Source organism: Equus caballus, chromosome 16, assembly GCF_041296265.1.
Source record: "Equus caballus isolate H_3958 breed thoroughbred chromosome 16, TB-T2T, whole genome shotgun sequence".
Taxonomy (NCBI): domain Eukaryota; kingdom Metazoa; phylum Chordata; class Mammalia; order Perissodactyla; family Equidae; genus Equus; species Equus caballus.
Genome location: NC_091699.1, coordinates 68832621 through 68857908, shown reverse-complemented (window position 1 = coordinate 68857908; position 25288 = coordinate 68832621). Strand labels below are relative to the sequence as shown.

The 25288-nt window shown below is 34.7% G+C and overlaps 1 protein-coding gene across 2 annotated transcripts in view; it reads right to left on the bottom strand.

Moving 5' to 3' along the window:
- The window catches only part of TOP2B (DNA topoisomerase II beta), a 59937-nt gene that overhangs the window by 31956 nt on the left and 2693 nt on the right, over positions 1-25288 (bottom strand). The window contains exons 2-13 of one of the 2 annotated variants that reach the window (XM_023620838.2): positions 17865-18035; positions 16921-17011; positions 15511-15574; positions 8886-9031; positions 7914-8011; positions 6726-6938; positions 5150-5323; positions 3068-3169; positions 2847-2984; positions 919-1057; positions 432-589; positions 171-296 (exon numbers count right to left, since the gene is read on the bottom strand). In XM_023620838.2, coding sequence (XP_023476606.1) covers positions 171-296; positions 432-589; positions 919-1057; positions 2847-2984; positions 3068-3169; positions 5150-5323; positions 6726-6938; positions 7914-8011; positions 8886-9031; positions 15511-15574; positions 16921-17011; positions 17865-18035 — 1620 coding nt within the window. The remainder of the gene's footprint in view (positions 1-170; positions 297-431; positions 590-918; positions 1058-2846; positions 2985-3067; positions 3170-5149; positions 5324-6725; positions 6939-7913; positions 8012-8885; positions 9032-15510; positions 15575-16920; positions 17012-17864; positions 18036-25288) is intronic. The other variant, XM_023620839.2, reaches the window with a different exon arrangement.

Sequence of the window (25288 nt, the reverse complement as noted above, 5' to 3'; positions counted from 1 at the left end):
GCTCATCAAACCATGCTGAGGCAGCGTCCCACATGCCACAACTAGAAGGACCCACAACGAAGAATATACAACTATGTACTGGGGGGCTTTGGGGAGAAAAAGGAAGAATAAAATCTTTAAAAAAAAATTAAAAAGATGAGTTTTAAATTTGTGGCAACTTTTAAACCAACCTGATCAGTCATAATCATAATCTTTCCATAGCGTAAAGTTTTCAGGGATTCTGCATCATCATAACTTTTCTTGTATTGTAGACCAACTATTTTAATAATATTGTTTATTTCTGCATTTTCCATGATCTGCATAAAAAGGAAAATAATTTAAAGTATTTTAAAGTGCTGAAATATGCAAAAAGTGAGTCAGAATTTACATTAAAAAAATTCAACAATTTTAGTCATGTATTAAAATGTAATATACATGTGACAGATATATACCTGTTTATGAGAAGCTTCCCGTACATTAAGAATTTTTCCCCTGAGTGGAAAGACTCCATATCTATCTCGCCCAATCACACCTAATCCAGACACAGCCAGCGATTTGGCAGAGTCTCCCTCCGTCAGTATCAGTGTACACTCCAGGGAATGTTTGCCACCTAAGAGAAATTAAAAATGATACATACTCCAAATTCCTCAATTTTACCAATGAGAAAAATGAAGCCAGAAAAAATCACAATGATGATAGTGAAAGACTGTTAGAGTCATCATACATTGTGCTCAATACAGTTTAATTATTAAGCATATTTTATTGAATTCCTATCCCCTGAAAATTAGTAGTATGTGGTGCATGTGGCAATTTTAATGAAATAAAATTATACTCTGAACGTAAAATCCTATAGCCTCTCTATGTGAAAAATGAACATTTTCGATAACTGGAAAAATAAAAAATTAAATCAAAATCTTAAAAAAGAAATCTGAATCTTACCAGCATCATTAGCATCATCCAGTTTGGGAATACCTTTGATTTTACTGTACTTTACTGACGAACACTTCTTGTTCAGCTGAGTCTGAGCCTTAAATTTCACCCAGTTCAGGATACTTTCTACAATGCCACAGTTAGAGGCCTAAAAATCAAAGAATAATGATGTACAAACAAGCCACAAATTCATACACTTAGCTAAAATTAATGTAATACTTGTGCAGTATTAATGGAATCTTGTGCAGTTTTAAGGCAAAACAATAATGGTGATGATAATAACAATAATATATGCTGGTAAATTTTACTCTAACTATAGTAAAACTAACTCAGGCAGCTATACACGATGTTCCATTATACTGAAATATAAACACATGAAAAAAGGGTAACTTTCCCACATATGAAAAAAATTTTACTATAATAAACTCCATGAGAAACATACATAGCTTTTGTCACAAATTAATTTTATTAAAAATAACACAGTAACAGCTGATCCCCCCATGAATTTATTAGCTTGGAAATTCCAGATACTGACGTTTCTGCTATCTCTCAATACAAAAATGTGACTCTGGAATTCGCTATGACAAAAATATTTAACATGAAGGGAACATTAGGATAAACTCAAGAACTTAAGACTAATCCTATTCTTTAAAAAGTTTGTAATGAGGATTTCAACATTATATATTGTGTGTCACTCTGCAGTGAATCAACATCTGACAAGATGCTGACGCAAAAAGAAGAAAAGTGGGGGCTGGCCCCGTGGCCGAGTGGTTAAGTTCGCGCGCTCCACTGCAGGCGGCCCAGTGTTTCGTTAGTTCGAATCCTGGGCGCGGACATGGCACTGCTCATCAGACCACGCTGAGGCAGCGTCCCACATGCCACAACTAGAAGAACCCACAACGAAGAATACACAACTATGTACCAGGGGGCTTTGGGGAGAAAAAGGAAAAAATAAAATCTTTAAAAAGAAGAAAAGTGAAGCATCTCCAAGTTGCAGTTATTTATTTTTCATCATTCTAGGTAGTTTTTTGGGGGTTTTTTTGAGGAAGATTAGCCCCGAGCTAACCACTGCCAATCCTCCTCTTTTTGCTGTTCAAAGTACTATTTCTATAGGCCTTAAGCCAGAACCTAAAAAACAACTTTTGTTTTTGTTTGTGAGAACCTACCTTTGAAATTCCAATACTAGAATTTGATAAATATGTTTATCACAATTACACGATACTCCTCCACCAAATTATAACCTTCCAAAGAGGAGGGGCTGTGATTTATTAATCTTTACATTCCCAGTGCAAACATATTTAAAGGTACTCTAATATGCTTATTTAATATATATTTACTGATGGTATTACTGAACAAGGGAACTGAGGCAAATCTTGCTTTTATACAACAGATTATGAGAAGCTACTAGCAGCCGCACGGCTCAGTTATAAATCTAAGATTTATTATTTATTGTACTCTCAGCTTGTTTCAGGAAGATTAAGGTGGCCTAAATAATATGTGCAAAGTAATATAAAATTTTAAAATATGTAGAATAGGGTAGATTTTATATCATACATATGTTACCGCAATTTCAAAAAAAACTATATAGTGGCAAAAATCAGCAGATGAGGTTGACATGAGTAGAAAAGATACAATCAGGAGTTCTATAAGGGCCTGTACATTTGTTGGAAGGAAATCTGGCTTTATAACGCCCAATGCAAAACACAATTAGTAACATGATTCCCTACCTTAATTCTTGGCAAAATAATCAATTGTCTTATGAAACAAAGTCCACCCTTTGAGGTTTGCAGAATTAAGCATATTACCCTGTAGTATGAGTATGCTTATACCCTTATATAAGTTAATATAAGAGAGAAAATAATCACAAATAGAATAAATCCAGAAAAGTACTTATCAATTCAATAAAAACACACTGAAAAATAACAAATTTTACCCACCGCTTTAAAAAATTTTTCTGACAGTTGGCATTTGGACCCAAAACTTTTGGGCTGCAGAGTCATGTTTTCCTTAGTCTGAGAATCAAAAGTTGGATTTTCAATAAGGCAGTTAATAAAAACCCATATATGGTTTTTCACCTGTTGAAAACATAGCAAAAGAAGGTCAATATCAGAACTGATATTACTTAATAATTCAACAGAATATATAAAGCATCACTTACTTGAAAAGGTTTCACGGATACACCAGCCTTGTTCTTTTTCTTAACTACTTCAATCAGTTTACTGACAACTTGATCTACTACATAATCCACATGTCGTCCACCCTACAGAGGAAAAAAAAACAGAATCCAAAATCTTCTATAGTTAAGGCAGCAAAATACTTTCATATTCTTTTTTTTTCTAGAACGAGCATTTCATCTTCACAACAACTTTGTGAAATCAGTATTATTAACCCTATTTTCCAGAGGAGTAATATGAGTCTCAGAATGGCAGAGTTGGCATTTAAAAAATAATGTCTTTTTGGCTGTAGAGCCAATAAGCCAACTCCATATAACTCCATACAAAGTAGAAACAATGGAATAAAAAAGATAGGGAAGTGAAAATGAATATTGATATGGTGGTGGTAATGACACTCACAGAATTTAAAGTTAGGGACTGTGGCAGCCATTGCCAGTTGTCCATCCAATATCCATTCTCCCCTTTTACTTTATTGATAAATCCAAAATTAATTTATTTTTAACTGGCAACATGTCCAATTAAAAAGCTTCACCAATTTAGACTCCCTTGCAACCAGAGGTAGCCACTTGAGCCACTTCTAGCCAGAGATGTTAGCAGAGGTCTCCTGGATGGGGCCTCCAGGAAAACTACTGCATTCCTGACAAAAAGGGAGAGATTTAGTTGGCATATGCGTTTGCCCAAGCCCATTCTCTCTTCCTAGAACTTGGAGATGAGGCAAAGAGGTGCAGCAGGCATCATAAAGGCATGAGAATGAAAGCCACATGCTAAGGGTGGCAGAAAAGAAAGCCAAAATGAGCATAGGTCCCTGATGACATTGTGGAGTCACAAACCAGACTAAGACTGCCAACCCCCAGTCCCATTATAAGATGAAAAATAAAACCTTCACGTTTACACCACTGTATATTAGGTTTCTGTTACATAAAACAAAATGCAATCATAACTGATGTAGGATTTCTGTTGACTAGAGAAAGTGATGCCAGGTTATAAAAAACATTGAACATTAAAAAAAATAATAAGTTAAAACTTGAACAAGAGTGAGAAAGTGACAAATCACTCCTTTAGATTATTCTAGGATACATGTTATATTGTCTAATACTTTATTAAGATTAATGGATAAATGCTTTTAGATATGAAGAACTTCATTTGATTTTGAAATCCAAAAGCCTATAAAAGAGGGTTCAAACTCCTTAAAATGACAGCTAACACGTTCCACAATCTGAACCCCAAACAGACTTATATCCTATTATTCTTTACTTTACAATTTAAACTCAGAACACAGAATATGGAATTTGTTATCATTCTAGATTTCATAAAATACAACTGTGGGGCCTAGTGGTTAAGTTTGGTGCACTCCGCTTCAGCAGCCTGGGTTCACTGGTTCACATCCTAGGCACAGACCTACACCACTTGTCAGCCATGCTGTGGTGAGTCATACAAAATAGAGGAAGACTGGCACAGATGTTAGCTCAGGGAAAATCTTCCTCAAACAAAAAGAGGAAGACTGGCAAAAGATGTTAGCTCAGGGCCAATCTTGCTCACCAAAAAAATAACAAAAATAATAAAATAAATACAAATATATTCAACTATAAACACTAATCATATAAACTTATTTCTCAATTGATTATTTAAATAAATTGTAAGACAGCTATTTCATAGAAAATAAGCTTTCAGTTTTATAAGTCAATTTTGATTTCACAAAAGCAAGATTTGGGTTTTTTTTGTTGTTACTGCTGTTTATTTGGTTGTTTTTTGTTTTTGTTTTTTTTTGGAGGAAGATTAGCCCTCAGCTAACTACTGCCAGTCCTCCTGTTTTTGCTGAGGAAGCCTGGCTCTGAGCTAACATCCGTGCCCATCTTCCTCTAGTTCATACGTGGGACGCCTACCACAGCATGGCTGCCAAGCAGTGCCATGTCCGCACCCGGGATCCGAACCAGCGAACCCCGGGCCGCCGAGAAGCGGAACGTGCGAACTTAACCGCTGCGCCACCGGGCCGGCCCCTTATTTGGTTGTTTTTAATGAAGCATTGTTCCACCACTGCCTTGGAAACAAAGAACTAGCATACTTACTTTTGTTGTTGCAATACTATTTACAAAGCTGATTTGCTGGAATCCTTTTTCACTCAATGTGAGACAAACATCCCATCTTTCATTTGCAAGTTCATGAATAACTTTCAGGGCCACTCCAGTTTCATCCAATTTATCTTTCACATAAAGATCTACATAACTGCGAAATCCATTTACCTATTAATTTGAAAAACAAAAACAATAAATAATTAACCTTATATTGGCAGCTCAACTAGGTGAATGCCATCAGGTACTTTCATACTGATACCAGCTCAGTACAAGGTTGATATAAGGGAAGTCATATTGTAGACAAGAAACCATATTGCAAGCTGGATATGCACCCTCCAAGAGATATACATGCTGTGTAGATTTTATGGCCACTCCCAGCTGTGATAAGTCAATAACTTTGTTCTTTTGAGTTCCTTAGGATTGTGCTGGTCCCCAGGCAGAGAGTCTATGTTGACAGCCACCATCAATGACAAAAGAAAGATCTGGATATAGGGCGTTGCTCCGGTCTCTCATGCATATCCAGTAAAAGAGAAGAGTATCAGGAACAGCTCTTACTCTGCAGATATAAACCTTCATGATTTCCCCTATTCTACTCCTTGATCCTTGCCTTTTAAAAAGGAATTCATTTCCATATGTATTGATAAAGAAAGGTTATGAAAGGACACCTGCACAGGTAAATTATTAGAAAATCTTTCAAAAGTTTAAGTTTTTAAAATGACAAAGTGACTTCCAGTTTGAGTTCAGACATGTGGAAGGCTGGAAAAAAACCCAGAAGCTTCTGCCCTTACAAGAAAACAACTGTTCGGACAATAAACTGATTTTTCATGAACACTCAAAAAATTGAGATCATAGGACAGCTGGCCATCCTAAGTCTGAAGAGAGACAGGTACCTGTAGGAAGACATAGAATCTAAGCATTTTGCTTAACTGGCGTAGAAGCTGCCTAACGTCATATAAGCCAGCAGGAACACTAAGCCAGAAGTGTTGACAAATTGCTATTGGACAAGTGTGGACTAGCGTAAGTGTGTGAAGCACCTGAGGGCTGTCATCATAAAGGGTTCCTACTCTTGCAGGCTTTTCCTCCAGGAATCTGGTATTTATAGCATATGTAAAAGTGAAATGTATGATGACAATGACACAAGGGATGGGAGGGACAACCTGGGGATTATACTGTCATAAAGTCTTTTCACTACACATGAAGTCATAAATTATTTGAGGGTGGACTCAAACCATTTACAAATGTATATTATAAACCTTAGGGCAACCACTAAAAAAGTCTTAAAAAGAGGTATAATAAGTAAACAGAGGAGATAAAATGGAATCATAAAAAAATGCTTAAAAAAAACAGAGAAGGAAGAATAAGAGAAAAAAGAAACAAAGAACAAATACAATGAATAGAAAATAGCTAGCAAGTTGGTAAATTTCAATCCAAATATATCAATGGTCACTTTAAATGTGATCATCTAAACACACTAGTTGAAAGAGATTATGAGATTAGATTTAAAAAGAAAGATCTAACCATAAACTGTCTACAAAATAACAAAGCATTAACTATTTTAGAAGACACTTACAGGCAATTTCTTTCCATTAAACATGACCTTGACCCCTTTGCAAGAACCAGCCAAATCATAAGCTCTTCTGGTCATAAGGGCTACAATATCCTTGTCAAGTTTTTCCATTTTAAATTTGGACAGATCTGGTTGGAATGTTATGCACGTGTAGTCTTCACCATCAAAATGTTTAATTTTGGCTTCAGAAGTCTTCATCATATTATTCATCCATGTCTTTAAAAGAAAAAATATTCAAATATTTCTATAATGCTTCTACATTTTATAATACATAAAGACTCAGCTCATGAAATACATTTGTTTACCACAACTATATCAATTTTCCAGCTTAACAAATCAAATCTTTGAAACTGATAATATTAGAGATGAAAAAATTTTCAATACTATTATAATAATCTCACGTTGAAAATAAGCAAAACGAACTGCACAACTTTATGCACTGTTCGTAAAATATCTTTCAAATTCTTCAACATGATCATGCAGAATTTTACAAAAATAAATAGGTATGATGCTCTTCCTGACAAAATTATTTTAGCTTATGTAAAATTCCAACTATTTTCAAAGGCCTACAGAGTAAAATAAGTTAAAATTTTGAAATATGAATTTGAGGGGCCAGCCCAGTGGCGCAGCAGTTAACTGCGCACATTCTGCTTCAGCGGCCCGGGGTTCACCAGTTCAGATCCCGGGTGCAGACATGGCACTGCTTGGCAAGCCATGCTGTGGTAGGCGTCCCACATATAAAGTAGAGGAAGATGAGCATGGATGTTAGCTCAGGGCCAGTCTTCCTCAGAAAAAACAGGAGGATTGGCAGTAGTTAGCTCAGGGCTAATCTTCCTCAAAAAAAAATCTTAAAAAAAAAAAAGAAATATGAATTTGAGGAATCAATGAGGAATTTTTCATACATGTTAAGTGGATGCATTTCAACTAGTCTATGAAGTTCAGGACATCTTCACTAACGCTTAACAAGGTTAAAGGAAACATCTGTTAAATAAAGCATTTTGTTTTAAGGGAATGGGAGAAAGACAGGCTTATTTAAAATCTCCTAGGCATTCTGAAGTCTTTTTACTCTGATGTCTTGCTTAACGCTTAGAAAGAAAAAGTTATATAGGTATCATTGCAATTTACCTAAGGTTCTATTATCTTGGCAAAGCAACAACATACGATTAAAAAAAATAGACATTTCTATCATACCTGCTTAAAACTATGTTTGTATTCTTTGCAAGCAGTCTCTACTGTAAACTTTGTACTGAAAATATTACAAAGTTTTGCACCATAACCATTACGACCACCTGTAAGAACATTAAACATGAAAAGTTTAACGAAAATGATTTTAAGGTAACTTTGCTAACTTACCTACCATAGGACAGGGTTTTGCAGCACAGTTCCACTTATTTGCATAATCTTAACAATCATCAGTTGAACATTTTAGAGTACAGATTTTTTTATTTAATGAAAAATACAATTAAGATTTAGCACATATAGTAACATAACTAAAATACACATTTTGTAGATTCATTATCTTCACCACAATTTGAAAAGAATTAAGCTTGATATTTCCTATAATCCAGTAAGTTTATGTGAGTATGAAATGTGAGCTTTCTATCAAAGTCACTTTTCTATTATAAAATCTTAATCCTAGAGCCTCAGTTCTGGAAAAAAACAAAAAAAACTGATCAACCTACTTGGGCAATGTAAGTAAGTAGGAAAACACCTGGTTTTGGTCAAAGTACTTTCAACTGTATTTACAGTCTAGATTTGCAATCTTGGCTTTCTTAAAGAAAACAGTTGAAAGCAATTTAATTGCTACCAAAAGACATGGTGCTTATGTAAGAACAAATTCTCATATGCAGGAATCACACATCTTACTTTCACCAGTACTCTAATTCAACACTCACACTGTCAGCCAGGTTAGCGTTCCAGGAGTTCTAGCATAAGTAGATGTACTATCACAGGTAAGCTTTTAAAATGTCTCTGCAGGCTATAATCAAGACAATACTTATACACAACAGTTTTTTATAGATATTAATTCTGAAAAGGATTTTCTCACAACAAAACTACACAGCTTTCCTTTTCTATAATATTTTATATAGGAATAGTAGGAGACTTTATTTTAGGAGAACGATATTCTTCAATAAAAATTCTAATCAGCCATTTAGACTTTACCTGTTACTTTTTTCTCATCATCGTCATAGTTACTGGATGTTAAAAGCTGTCCAAAAATTAATGCAGGAACATAAACTTTCTCTACTTTGTGTTCTACTACCGGAATGCCTTTCCCATTATTCCAAATGCTTATAATGTTAGATTCACTGTAAACAAACAAGCAGAGTTTAGAGCTTAAAATAGTTTAATGATACATTAATTTCCAAAAGTTGAAAGTTATCCAGAATAAGCCTGAGTGATTATAAGCAAAACTCCAGCCATTTCCAACTGGAAGACACTCACTCATCTTTCAAGAAAATACTTACTGAGGACACACTTTTCTATCCCCGAGACATAACTCAAATTAGGATCATTAAGATCTGCAAGTAATACTGCAAAATTTCTCAGGAAAAGAAACTCTTCTCAACCTCTCAGAAAATAGTAAAAACGGTGAAGCTTTTACAAGAAGTCAGCTATAGACTTTGTTTTCTTTTCATATACATTAGCCATGATCTTCCTTCTATCACTATACCACCTGTGAGTTACCAGCTCTGCAGAGGCAGCAGCCGTTGCCATTCTCATTTCCTACATGACTGCTGCAGCAGTACAGATAGAAAAGGACAAACAGTCTGAAATGTATTCCATTCTCAGTCTAAATGTTAAGAGGCTGTTAGTATTGTTACAGTCATTGTCATAAACTAATTTTAATGGTTTCTTGGTTTTTTTTTTTTTTAAGATTAGCCCTGAGCTAACATCTGCTGCCAATCCTCCTCTTTTTTCTGAGGAAGACTGGCCCTGAGCTAATATCCGCGCCCATCTTCCTCTACTTTATATGTGGGACGCCTACCACAGCATGGCTTGCCAAGCTGTGCCATGTCTGCACCCGGGATCCGAACCGGCAAACCCCAGGCCGCCCAAGTGGAACGTGTGCACTTCGCCACTGCACCACCGGGCTGGCCCCTAATGGTTTTTTAATATGTAGATATTACCTATGTTAGGTCTCTCAGGTTTTTCTATCATAAAACCATCCATTTCAGCCCTGAATGTTACGGAGTATACGCTCCTACATCTAATAGCAACGTGACATAGGCAGCAGTCCTGATGGAAAATTTTGCCCACCCTACTGTTTTGAGTAATATATACTATGATGCCTTTACCCATTGAAGAATCAATTTGCAAAGAAACACAGCTTCATAACCAACACTGAGAATTGGCTTAAAAAGCTACTATTTGCCAACCTGATTCACAATTATTCTTAGACACACTGTTTCATTCAGACATACATACCTTAATCTCTTAAGAGTTATTAGAAGTAGTTACTAGAACTTAAAAAACTATTATAAAAGCCAAAATGAAAATCAAAGACCCGGGGGAAATTAATTACTTAAAACAAAAAACTAAAAAGAGAGAAACTAGCAAATAACTTTTGATACATCTTTTTTTCCCAAATCAGCAACCAACTTTTCTTGCCCTCACTCTAATATAGGTTCAACTCGCCGAATCTCCTAGGCTCAAATTTTGCTATCAGTTTTTATTCATATCTACTGATCATTCTTTAGAGTCATCAGTCATCAAGACTTATTAGTTTGTCCTATCTATTTATTTCATATCAATATCAGTCCTTCCTTCATTCCAAATGCCAGTATATGAGCCTAGATAGACTAATATGTCTTTAAATACTGATTACTGCAACAGTATCCTTGCTAGCCACTCCCCTTAAATATATCCTGCATGATGATGAGAGACTTACTACAGCTTTCCTAACACTATTTCTTGCTCCAGAACACAGTAGTTCCACATTTTCTATAAAATCAAGCTTAAAAGTGCTCTACTACATGTTTAAGGCCCATTATGCATATTCCTACTTATAGTCAAATTTAATTGCCACTATTCTGCAACATGCATCCTATTTTCCCTTCAGGTCAGTTTCATTACTTGTCCATGTTTATTTCCAATTCTTGGTCTTTCCCTTGCCTACGATGTCTTTTTCCTCTCTTTGTCCAGCCAAATTTTACTCTAACTTTAAGGGCCAGTTTATGACTTGAGTTCTCCATTGCCTTTTACCCAGACTATAATGATGTTTTCCAACCCTCCTTATATTCAGACTAGCAAAAAATTCTAAATTATTTACTGGGGACCTCAGAAGATAATTAGGTTAGCTAACTTGTGGGCAAACACTCTCTACAGAATAAACAGCTGAATATTTAAGTATGCAACAGTTTCAAATTGCCTATTGTACTTTCACTTGTGTGTCTTATCTCTAGAGGTAAAAACAGTGGGCCTTAGAAACAGAGGCCACTACTTTTTTAGACTTCCAAAGAGTTCCCAGCTTAGGCTTAAAACCTATAATTTATTAAGTACATATTTTCTAAAGAAACTTCATGGAGCTTAAAACTAATAGAAAAGAATTCTGAAGGAAATAAAGAAAGGCAATGAATGGAAAATTACAGATCTTAAACACCTCAGAATGACACAAAAGTCAATATACTCACGAGAAAACCTTTAAAAGTTTTTTCATTCTTTTTAGCATATATAGTACTATAATTAAGATAGGCATTTTATAAATTCATTATCTTCATCACAGTTTCAAAAAACAATAAGGCTTGATATCTCCTACATTCAGTAAACCTATATGAGTATGAAATTTGAACTTTCTATCAAAGTCACCTCTCTACTACAAAATTTCAATCTATATCACTTCCCAGATCTGGTATTTATTTCTGTAATCTCTAAACAATGATTCAGAATCCTATAACTATTTTTTGCTTCATTGATAATCTTCACAGAAACATTAGGAAAAAGAATACTGTATTTGAATAAGCTACAAATAAAGTTTCAAAATAATTAAAGCTAAAAAGAAACCTGGAAAACAATCTAAATACCCAATATTCATCAACTGGAAAGAGGTTACATAAATTATGATATATTGACATAATAAAATTCTTAGGAATGGTTAAAAAGAATTAAGTAGATCTATATAAATCAATAAGAAAGACTGTCCATAATATGTCGAATAAAAATAGAAAGATATAAAATAGTATATATATTATAATCTCTAATTAAATAGTACATATATTATATATATTTTAGTATGTGTGTATTATTTTTTGAAAGCTACAATTTTAAGAGTTTCAACCCTGAATCAGCAAGAATACTTAAGCCAGAGAAATAGTGAGAACCCTGGTCAATGTGCTTGCCACGTTTGTTTGTTTTTAACCAGACAGATGACAGCATAAGTTGTTTCAATGCTAACCATAACATTATATTATTTAATGAGTTTTGAGCTCCCCTGTAAGAAGTTGCTTCAAATTCTCTTTCTAAAAATCTGTCCAAATTCTGCATGGCATCCCTTGCTAATCTATTCCTATGCCTTTTACAAACATGGCTGTTTACTTATATTTTATCCCCACATCACAGAGTACACTTGAAAAAGAAAGAATAAGAGCTAAGCTATGCTGTATATCCTCTACACCTTAACCCATTAACAATCAAAACTTAACCTCCCCTTTAAACAAAGAGTGTACACATATACACAAAGAAAAATAAAAATCTGCTATACAAAAATGTTAAAAAGAATGAAACTGGAAGGATATCAAAAATGGACAGGAGAGAAAACTGGGTCAATGGAATAAACAACATAACAGCACTTTTTCCCATTTGAATTCTGCTTTTAAAACGGCTTCTTAAATTAGAAATCTAACTTACACAAAAATTACATATCTGAAATAAAATTCATTTAAAAAAACAACATTAATTTTGTAATATATGTACTAAAGAAAAAATAAAGAATGACTTTATGGGAGGAAATTCACAAAAGATAAAATGCTACGGTTAAAATTCAGAAATAAAATACAAATAAATAATAAAATATAAGGATCAGCAACATCTCCCAAAATGCTTATCCACTGTCAATTTTAAATATACATTACACATATTTCAATAAAAGCAAGAGAAAGATTCAATTGTCTCTCATCAATGATCTGTAAACAAAAAAAGTAAAATAGGGAAACAGAGGTTAAAAATATACTACCCTCACCCTTTCCTCCTTGTAGTAGATGACTGTGAATTTTTGCTTTATATTGAAATAAAAGAACTTTCTAGCTGAAGTAGTTAAAATAACATAGAGATAAATAAGAAAAAAGCAACTGATATGAGCGTCACTAACAACCAAATAAACTGAGTTGTAGTTCTATGTCACTCTTATGCCCATACAAAAAGGTTTGCTGATTTTTGAAAAGAAAGTCAGAGAGCAATAAAGGCACTAGTTACATAGACTTTTCGTCCAGAATCTGTAATAAACTTAAAGGTAAAGCAGATCACCGAGAGCCATTATTTGGTCTATAGTGTTGTTTTATAGCTCACTTCTTAATCATTTTGTTATGATGGGATTCTATGTAAGCTGTTTTTTAAGTCCATGTTGTTGGATTAACGTGACCAAAACAATAAGGATAAAAGAATCAAACAATTGCAATCATGTTCATCAAAAATGGGGGCTGGCCTCGTGGCCAAGTGGTTAAGTTCACGCACTCTGCTACAGCGGCCCAGGGTCTCGCCAGTTCAGATCCTGGGCATGGACACGGCACCACTCGTCAGGCTACGTTGAGGTGGTGTCCCACATGCCACAACTAGAAGGACCCACAACTAAAATATACAACTATGTACCAGGGGGCTTTGGGGAGAAAAAGGAAAAATAAAATCTTAAAAAAAAAAAAGTATTTAAGGAAAGCCCCTTCTTCCTTAATTTTCAATCAGAATCTTTCAATTCTGAATTTTAAAGATACCAAACATTCAACACCTATTACTCCTCACTAGCTCTCCTAAAACATAATAAATGATATTGTTTTAACTGAAAATTTACTCAATAGGGAAGAAAAGGAATCTTGACAGCTAAAACTTCCTTAAAACTATCTTAAATTTCTGTATAAGAGGTAACTTAGATGGCCAACAGGCATACGAAAAGATGCTCAACATCATCAGCCATGAGGGAAATGCAAATCAAAACTACAATGAGGTATCATCTCACTCTGGTAAGAATGGCTATAATTTACAAGACAGGAAACAACAAGTGTTGGAGAGGATGTGGAGAGAAGGGAACCCTGCACGCTGCTGGTGGGAGTGCAAACTGGTGCAGCCACTAAGGAAAGAAGTATGGACTACCCTCAGAAAATTAAGAATAGATCTACCATATGATCCAGCCATCCCAGTGCTGGGTATTTATCCAAAGAACTTTAAAACACAAAGGCATAAAGATACATGCACCCCTATGTTCACTGCAGCATTATTCACAATAGCCACGACTTGGAAGCAACCTAGGTGCCCATCAAGGGACGAATGGATAAAGAAGACGTGGTATATATACACGATGGAATACTACTCAGCCATAAGAAATTATGAAATCCAACCATTTGTGACAACATGGATGGACGTTGAGGGTATTATGTTAAGTGAAATAAGTCAGAGGGAGAAAATCAAATACCATATGATCTCACTCATAAGTAGAAGATAAAAACAACAACAAACAAACACATAGCAACAGAGGTTGGATCGGTCGTTACCAGAGGGGAAAGGGGGAGGGCAAAAGGGGTGATGTGAAGTGATGGACTATAATTAGTTTTTGGGTGGTGAACACGATGTAATCTACACAGAATTTGAAATATATTATGATGTACATCTGAAAGCTATATAATGTTATAATGCAATGTTACTGCAACAAAATAAAATAAAATAAAAAAATAAAAGAGGTAACTTAAAAGTGTCCTATGTACCTTACCATATAAATTCTCAAGTATGTATTCAGTATAGAACGGATCCAAATGAAAAATCCAGAACTTCAAGAGCATACTTATGTGGTAGCATTTTAATATAAGATACAGTTAACTTCATGATGTAACCAAATATAAATTATATTTTCATTATATCATTAATCTCAACCATGCCATTTGAAATTAGATTATTGACAGTAAAGCTATGACTGAATTGTTAAATTTTCATGTTAGAGAAAAATCTTAAACTCGTGCTAAATTACTATTAAATTATAAAGGATAAATGTAATATTTTACAAAAGGCATGCTGGTAAAAACATGATAAATGTAACAACTATATTTCTAACTTAAAACTTTATTATTTTCACTCTCCCTCAGTCCTCCAGAAAAATTACCATACTGAGATCTAATTAGCTCAATTAGCTGGTATATATTCTATAATACTGGCAATTCCTAATTTACAATGTTGTAAATAATGGAAAAGTCCAAATGCTGGTCATGAAAAGTAAATTTAACCCGCAACGTAACAGGAATAGTACTAGCAATAGCCCTTAGCTTTGAGTCCCAAAACAAAGTAAGAAAGAAAAGATCGAGTGATTACTTGAGCAGCCGAAACAGTGTCCACAGCATCAAAGAAAGAGAAAAATGGTCTCCAAGAGCTCCCATAAGGACATATTTTAGGGAAAAAGATCATGAATGACAGAAGAAACTATGAGAGTATAGTATTCCAGCTAATGGAAGCAAACATAACAAGGTCTCAAGAAACAGGGAAACTAAGGAGTAATAACTGTATATATTATTCATTTGAGGAATATTCATAAGTTGGGAACTATCTTATAATAAAACAACTTAGCATAAAAAAATTAAACTTGAAATATACTTACGGATCAATAGAAACTTTAATACAGGTCATGTTCTTATCCCTCTGTTTATTGTCAGCTGCATTAACTACAAAATTAAATATTTCAATGAGTAATAAAATATATAAAGTTATATAAATAAATACATGGACACAACTGCATGTGCATCACTACTTAATATCAACATTTACACATATGATAATAGTTAATGAAAAGAATTACTGCTAACTTCTAAAACAGAACCTTATTTTCCAAATAATATTTTTAAATTTTATATTACACCAATTACTTTTATGTTTTCTACCATAAAACAAGAGGGGGGAGTTGATTTTGTGATATATAAAAAGAAATAAATCAAAACAAACGTGCAGTTTACAACTCCCTAGTCCAGATCTAAAAGTAAAAACTTGGGTTGAATTATTTTTTATCTTGGTAACAAATAACTACTTTCCCTTGATCTCCTTTATAAACTAGTGATTTTATAGACAGATGGAGTTGAAATCAGTTATTTTTGAATTAGAAAGGCGAAGTCTTTAGAATCCTTAGAAATCAAAATTCTAAATCCTACGCATTATAACTGATAACAATATATTTGCATACATTAACCACTACTTCAGTAAAATTTGAACACAAGCTAGCTATCAAACTGAACTTTAATCAAAGAAGGAATATGTTCCTGATAAACACTGTGTAACCTAAAAGTAAAATTGAGTGGATAATTGGGAGGCAAGAGTAAAAGTAACCAGTTTTATTCTCCTGTTCTTTTCCCAAACACCAACCAGAAGAAGCTCAGAGAGACCCACACAACCCTGCTGTCTAGGAAACCTCAATCGGCACTGATGAGATGGCAGAGCACAGAGTCTCTAGAAAGTCCTTGGCTAAAAACATTTCCAAGTGCAAGCATTCCCTAGGAGCCAATTAGGCATCCGCACTGCATTGTGATTTAATTAATCATGTGATTTGAAGAGAACAGAGATCATTTAGAGCAATGGTTGTTAAACTTAGCTGCCCAACAGAAATACCTGATTTGTTGGTGAAAAATCAATTTTACATGTCTCACCTCAAACTCACTAATTCTGCAAGGATCAGATCCTGTAATCTCTATTTTTAACATGCCCCCTCCCCCAGGCGACTAGGATGCTAGCAACCTCAGATGACTGCACATACAGGACCACAGACCAACTTTGGGATTACTGATCAAATACAACACATTCGTTTTACAGATGAACAAATTGAAACACAAAGATAGGATGTGAAGAGATATGAAAATATTACAGCAAGTGATATATAAATTTTCTGAAGAACATTTATATTCAGTATAAAAGCCAGAGATATGCCTTTAAAATTTATACTGTAACTCTGCCTTTATATATATAGGGACATTATAATGACATCAATAGAAACAGATACATTAAACCTTAAGCAAGTACTCACCCAAAATCTCATCAAAGATCTTGTATAAACCTGGCACAAAGGTAACCTCTCTGCAATTCATTCCTACATCTTCATCATACACCCACATTAGCTGCATTGAGAGAAAAATTCAAAAGGACTTATGGAAGCAAAAAGTGTTTAGCATCAGTTCTACATAGTATAAACCCACATCTGTCATTTACTCTGTAAATAATTAGACCTTCAAAGTATAAAAAACATATACTACTTAAGTTGTAGTCAACCTCTCTGCATTCACATTCAGTTTACATAGCCTCAAAATTGAGAAATTGTTCCTTTTTATCAAATGTGTAGTCTTATTCATACGTAGTCAGGTTTAATATAAGGCACCAAAAGAATTGTTAAAAACAGTATTTAAAATAGAAAAAAACCCAAAAATATCTTATATTTGCTTTCTACTTTTACTTCATGTTTTATATTTTTCTATAGTATAAGGAGCACAGAGTAAAATAATATAAACACAGCATGACTTGGAGTCAAAGAGACCTAGATTTGAATCCCAGCTCTTACAAGTTGAGAGATCTAAGCAAGTTATTTAAATTTATTTAAACTTCGGTTGCCTCATCTATACATGCAGATAACAGTACCTACTTCCCCAAATTGTTAGAATCAAACAAGATAATGTGTGTAAGCCAAGTCCATTGTAAGCATTAAACGACAGTCATTAGTGTGTATGTATAAATTCTAGAATTTAAAGTAAACCACAGCATGAACATAAGGACTTTAAAAAAGTTCATAGCACCATTTTACTCTATACTTCTTACCTCTGATGGTTTTTACCTCTCTTAGATCCCTGTCCCTACTTTGCTGATGATGACAGAGACATGAAATTATGTACTTACAAAGCACATAATCACAAAACTTCTATTAAAAAGTAGATATAGATACACATCTCCTAATTTCAATAAAATTTAACAAGTAATTACCTGTGTCAATGGCTCCACTGAACCAATGTATGTATCAGGACGAAGGAGAATATGTTCAAGTTGTGTCTTTTTCTGATACACTCTCTCAACAGACAACTTCTTTGAAGGATCATTTTTGTTTGCAGTTTCTAACTCTTCTTTTCTTGCAGCATTGTTCTGATCAAAAAGAGTCTAAAATTAACCAAAAAATCAAATTTAAATAACCTACCAAGGGGTAAACTAAAATGTATATGGACACATGACATAGACTTTCTTTTTAACAACAAAATGATCTTTCAGGCTCACTGATTTCTAAGTCCTAAAGAGAACCCAGGTCTATTTATTGACAGTCTAGTTCTTTCTATAATATAGTGTGAAACTGCAGTTCTGACTGAGCCCAAAAAGTAGGTACGTATAGTCACCAAAATAGCTAGAACAGCCTACATATCTATTCAATCCAGAAATACAAACATTTTCCAATTCTTTAAGATATCAAGTTAATTTTTGTAGTCCTCAAAACTTTCCAAGAAATGTGAGTTCTGTTCAGATTGTATGCTCACAGTGACTGAACCTGGCTTGCTACAGGGCTCCCAAAAGCTTCCAGATGTAAGTTCCCTGCCATTAAGCTACTGAAGATTATAGTAAAAAGTGGGCAAGAGTAACCTACACAAACTAGTAATCTACATAGTTAGTATACACTGATATGGCTGAGAATACTAAGCATTGTTTATGAAATCTCAAAGTTTACACTTTTGCAGATCATGCCAGTAATTCCTTACATAGCAGCACTAGGTGCCTTACTATTAAGGCACTCTATGATTCCAGTTTCTCTGCCAGTTCCAAGGAGGCAGAAGTTGGTAATCCTAATTCTAACCATTCCTATTGCATAAAAGAATCCCAAACTCAAATTCTCAAGGTAACCTTTTCTTATTCTTATATGTTCATAGCAATAAGATGTCTTGTACTGTAGTAATTGCACTAAATATTCTACATTGAATAAAAATTAACAATATGCCCTTAAAAATAATCAATCACCAAAAGCATTCTAACTAAATTTTCATTAAAGTTTGATAAAATTGAAAATTTATGATTTAAGTTCATTTGTAATTTATTTTACTGTCTTAATTTGTGTGGATAATTTACCAAAGTATTTATACTAATAAATAATTCCAGCACCCAATTACACAGGTATCTAAGAAATCAGAGCAACATTTTCATTCCTACATAAAACTAAAGACAATGGAAATGTGAAATAATCCTATATTAAGATCAATCTCCTCCACGTATCTAAAAAAGGTGTTTTAATTCCATTCCTTGTGATTTATACATTTAAAATTTGATGATGCCATAATTGACTTTTTCTAAAGTTCAAAAGCTAGCTGCCAAATTAAACAATGCATCATTGGGGTTTTTTAATTATAACAAAAACATCAAAATAATATGTAAAATCTACTTTAACATATTAATCTAATTTATAGTACTTTTACAATATTGCTAACTCCTAATAAAATATAGGTTTAAAACTTATACAAGACTCAATCTTTATCAAGAATACTTCTCAACTACCAGAAGAGAAAGAAAAACATTCCAGTAAAAGAAACTCCTTATTTCAGAATGAGTACGTACCAAGATCATTCTGTAAAAAGAAAGATTTTTCCATGCACAGAGTTGTCACCTGAGATATAGCAACTTGTGGCAATCAATCACCCAGAGTTCCTGTTTTTCTGTGGGAGAATGAATTGCTGCCAAACAGGGGAAAGGAGATGGTTTGCCAGTTGGTGCTAAAAAGGAACTGAGCCACTCCTTCACATAATCAGCACAGAAATCTCACCATCACGAAGCCAACAAGAGTAGGACTAGCAAAAGCTTAGCAATAAGCCTCCTCTATCTTCTATAAACGACCCTCTCAGACTTCACATTACCCTTTGTAACATCTCCTCCCTTCTTTTCTCCCTCAATGCTACCATGCTTTAATGTTCATTTTAGCCATATTTCACCTATATAACAATGCAGAGGGCCATATTACGTATCCACCATTAATGAAAAGAAAAACCAACAATATGTCTTTCATCTATGCTCCTCCAGAAGTGCCCTCCAAAACCCAGGGACAAGGACAGAAGTGGAAGATGAGAGAACTTATGATCATAAGGAACACTTACATGTCCACTGTGAAAATAAAAAATGCACATTCTCTAAAACACACCCAAATCGGAAAGGACGAAGTAAAATGGTCACTATTTGCAGATGACATGATATTATATACAGAAAATCCTAAAGACTCCACCAAAAGATTATTAGAATAAATTCAGTAAACTGGCAGGATACAAAATCAATGTATAAAAATCTGTTGTATTTCAGTACACTAATAACAAACTATCAGAAAGAAATTAAATAAACAATCCCATTTACAATTGCATTAAAAATAATAAAATACCTAGGAATAAATTTAACGAAGGAGGTGAAAGACCTATACACTGAAAATTATAAAACAGTGATGAAAGAAACTGAAGACAATACAAATAAACAGAAAGATATTCTGTGCTCATGGAATGGAAGGATTAATATTGTTAAAATGTCCATACTACCCAAAGCAATCTACATATTCAATGCAATCCCTATAAAAATTCCAATGGCATTTTTCACAGGAATAGAACAAACAATCTTAAAATTTGTATGGAACCACAAAATACTCCCAATAGCCAAAGCAATCATGAGAAAAAAGAACAAAGCTGGAGGCATCGTGCTCCCCAATTTGAAACTATATTACAGACCCACAGTAATCAGAACAGTATAGTACTGGCATAAAAACAGACACATAGATCAAAGGAACAGAATAGAGCCCAGAAATAAACCCACGCATATATGGTCAATTAATTTACAACAAAGGAGCCAAGAGTATACAACAGGGAAAGGACAGTCTCTTCAATAAATGGTATTGAGAAAACTGGACATCCACATGCAAAACAATGAAACTGGACCCCTATTTTACACCATCCACAAAAACTAACTCAAAATGGATTAAAGACTTGAATGTAAGACCTGAAACCACAAAACTCCTAGGAAACATGGGCATTAAGCTCCTTAACCTTGGTCTTGGTGATGATTTTTTGCATCTGACACCAAAAGCAAAGGGAACAAAAGCAAAAATAAACACGTGGGACTACACCAAACTAAAAGCTTCTGCACAACAAAGGAAACCATCAACAAAATGAAAATGCAACCTAGAGAATGGGAGAAAATACCTGTAAATCATACATCTAATAAAGGGTTAATATCCAAAATATATAAAGAACTCGTATAATTCAATAGCAAAAAAACAAAAAGTCTAATTAAAAAATGGGCAGAGGATCTGAATAGACATTTTTCCAAAGAACACATGCAGATGGCCAACAGGCACATGGAAAGGTGCTCGACATCACTAATTATCAGGGAAATGCAAAGCAAAACCACAATGAGATATCACCTCACACCTTTTAGAATGACTATTATCAAAAAAGACAAGAAGTAAGTGTTGATGAGGATGTAAGTGTTGATGAGGATGTGGAGAAAAGGGAACCCTTGTGTAATGGTGATGGGAATGTAAATTGGTGCAGCCACTATGGAAAAGAGCATGGAGGTTCCTCAAAAAAATTAAAAACAGAACTACCATATGTTCTAGTAATTCAACTTCTTCTGAAGAAAATGAAGACTAACCTGAAAAGATAAAATGCACCTCCATGTTCACTAAAGCATTATTTACAATAGCCAAGACACGGAAGCAACCTAAGCGTCCACTGATGGATGAATGGATAAAGAAAATGTGGTATATGTATACAATGAAACATTATTCAGCCATAAAAAAGGAGGAAGTCTTGCAATTTGCAACAACATGGATAGACCTTGAGGGCATTATGCTAAGTGAAATAAGTCAGAGAGAAAGACAAATACTGTATGATCTCACTTATATGTGGAATCTAAAAGAACAAAACAAAACAAAAAACCAAACTTATAGATACAGAGAACAAATTGGTGGTTGCCAGAGGTGGTGGGCAGGGGCAAAATGGGTGAAGGTAGTCAAAAGGTACAAACTTCCAGTTACAAAATAAGTAAACCTGGGGATGTAATGTAGTGCATGGTAACTATAGTTAATAATACTGCCACCGTATATTTGAAAGTTGCTAAGAGAATAGATCTTAAAATTTCTCATCACAAGAAAAAAAAAAATGTAACCGTGTGTGGTAATGGATGTTAACCAGACTTATTGTGGTGATGACTTCACAATATAAAAACAAAAGACAAAAGAAATGAAAATACTTATCACTGGATTAAAAAAGAAGAGAAAGATCTGTGTGTGAGTGTGTGTGTGTGTGTATAGCCATCTGAGAGCTTACTATGTGCCAAGTACTGTGGGAATTATATGGATAATCTCAATCAATGCTTATAAGAGCTCCCGGAAGCAGACAGTGTTACTATGATTTCCTTTTTACAGACGAGGAAACTGAGGTCTGAAGAAGTTAAGTTTTCTCTCCAAGTTAACAAACTAACAAAGCTAGTACTTGAAGAGGCTGAATTATGAAACCAGGTGATCTGATTTCACAGCCCCCATACTCTTAAAAGATTTTAGTTTTCCTTTTCCTCCGCAAAGCCCCCCGGTACATAACTGCGCATTTTTAGTTGTGGGTCCTTCCAGTTGTGGCATGTGGGATGCCGCCTCAGCATGGCTTGACCAGCAGTGCCATGTAGGCGCCCAGAATTCAAACTGGCGAAATCCGGGGCCTCCGAAGCAGAGAACACGAACTCAACCACTCGGCCACAGGGCCAGCCCCAGCCCCCATACTCTTAAAGAGCATTCTGCTATACAAAATACATACAGCCTAAAAAAGAAACGTATTCTCTAGCTTTTTGTGTGAAAGTAAAAGAATAGTTGGTAGAAAGAGACATAGGTGTCCCAGGCAGCTTTTTTATCCTCCCAATCAGTGTATAAAAGACAAGTTGTCTTGGTTTTTAATGTTTTTAAAGTGGGGGACGGTGTAAATGATGGTCAAGAACATACGCCTGGTTTAAATCCCACCTATGCCTTAGCCATGCGCCTTACCTAATGTCTAAGCCCCTGTTTCCTCCTCTGCAAATGGGAATAATTATACCAATCGCACCTTTTCTTTAAAATGGGGTCCTATTTGTATTAAGATTTTTGAAAACACAAAACAGGCTTATTTTTTAAAACATACTTAGTAAAATGCAACTGCTGCCACCACCTAAGTATATAACAGCTCTGAAACTACAGGTGAACACTTACCTCTATTCAGAAAAGTTAGCACAGTTTATAAAAACTGTTTCTAAATACTGCTATTATGTTACTTGAGAATGTATCTAAAGAACATTGCTCTCTGACCACTTGTCCTAACAATGGTAGAAGACTTTTCAGGAAGTTAGTATGTCAGTTATCCAATTTGTTAACAATAACTGAGGTTGGATTAAGTATCAGCTCTTGGCTAAACATTACAAAGGATACAAACAAGCAAAATACATGGTCTCTGACTTCAAGAGTTTATAATCATTGTTAAAACAAAAGGATCACTCATGAAAGTTACATCAAAAAGAAAGACATTTATGTTTTATGATCCACAAGAATAACAGAAAAAGATGAGTATAAACTGGAGGATAAAAGTTTGGTTAGACTCTGAGCTAGCTTTGAGGAGTAATTAAGATTTAGACTGGTAAAGAGAAGAGAAAGATGCATTCCTGATGGAAGGTAAGCATGCAAAGGCAAAGCGACAAAAACAAACATGACATGCAGAGGACAGGAAAGAGAGAAATCTAACTATGAGGACTATACAAAATAAATTTCAATTGGGAAGTCACGTGGTTTATGAAAGAATTGGCTTTCTGGTTGAGAAGTTTAGATTTGCAAAAAAGAGCCACTAAAGCAAGATTCTTAATACAAATTTTTACACAATATTTAAATATATAGTCATGTTTCCTGAATTAGAAATATTCACTGTCAAAAAACAGTATGTTTATATTTCATTGAAGTTTACTTAAAAAAAAAAAAACTGCAATGTTGGGGCTGGCCCCATGGCCAAGTGGTTAAGTTTTCGAGCTCCGCTTCGGTGACCCAAGGTTTCCCCAGTTCGAATCCTGGGTGCGGACATGGCACCACTCATCAGGCCAGGCTGAGGCAGCATCCCACATACCACAATTAGAAGGACCCACAAGTAAAAATACACAACTATGTACCAGGGGGCTTTGGGAGAAAAAGGAAAAATAAAATCTTTAAAAAAAACCCTGCAATGTTAATTGTGGCTTTTTAATTTTTTAAAAGAGACTTACGGGATAAAATCGTCCCATTCACAACAACATGGATGGACCTTGAGGGTATTATGTTAAGTGAAATAAGCCAGATAGAGAAAGACAATCTCTGTATGACTCCACTCACATGTGGAAGTTAAACACGTAGACAAGGAGAACAGATTAGTGGTTACCAGGAGAAAGGGGGAGTTGGGGGGTGGGCACGAAGGGTGAAGTGGTGCACCCACAACACAACTGACAAACAGTAACGTACAAATGATATTTCACAAGGTTGTAAACTATCATGATCTCAATAAAAAGTTTAAAAAAAAGAGACACGTTTTAGAGATGAATACTGAAATATTTACAGATGAAGTGACAGAATTCTAGGATTTGCTTTGCTTCAAAATAATGAGAAGGGGAAAGGTGGATGACCTTGAGTTGATAATTGCTGAAGCTTGATGATAAATAGAGGGAGGCTACTTATCCTATTCTGACCACCACTTTTTTAAAGATTTTTACTTTTTTCCTTTTTCTCCCCAAAGCCCCCAGGCACATAGTTGTATATTCTTAGTTGTGGGTCCTTCTAGTTGTGGTATGTGGGACGCCGTCGCAGCGTGGCTCAAGGAGCAGTGCCATGTCTGCGCCCAGGATTCGAACCGACGAAACCCTGGGCCGCCTGCAGCGGAGCACTCGAACTTAACCACTCAGCCACGGGCTGGGCCTGACCACCACTTTTTTATATGTTTAATATTTTCCATTACAGTATTTTTTTATCTACCAAATTAGAGCATTACTGGGAAAAAAGATCAATATTCACATAGTGATTAACTGATTCTAATATTCCCACAGATTTTTTACAACCACTTAAACATGATGAAAGACTGACCAAATGAAAGGCTATTAGGGTCTACTAATCAAAGCTTTACAAACTGAAAGCTAATTCAAAAAATTCTGCTTGCTTCAGAGAAGACTTCATAGCTGTGATCAATTTTAAGTCAAAATAATTTTACTATATTTATATTTTTCACTTTTTTTAAATTTTAAAAAATCTAGTTAAGATACTACAAACCAAACACAAACCAGATACTATTAGAAGGAGAAGTTCATGTCAATCTTAAACCAATTTGATTTGTGGTTCCAGATACTGAAATGTAACCTTTCCTGCAGGGACAATG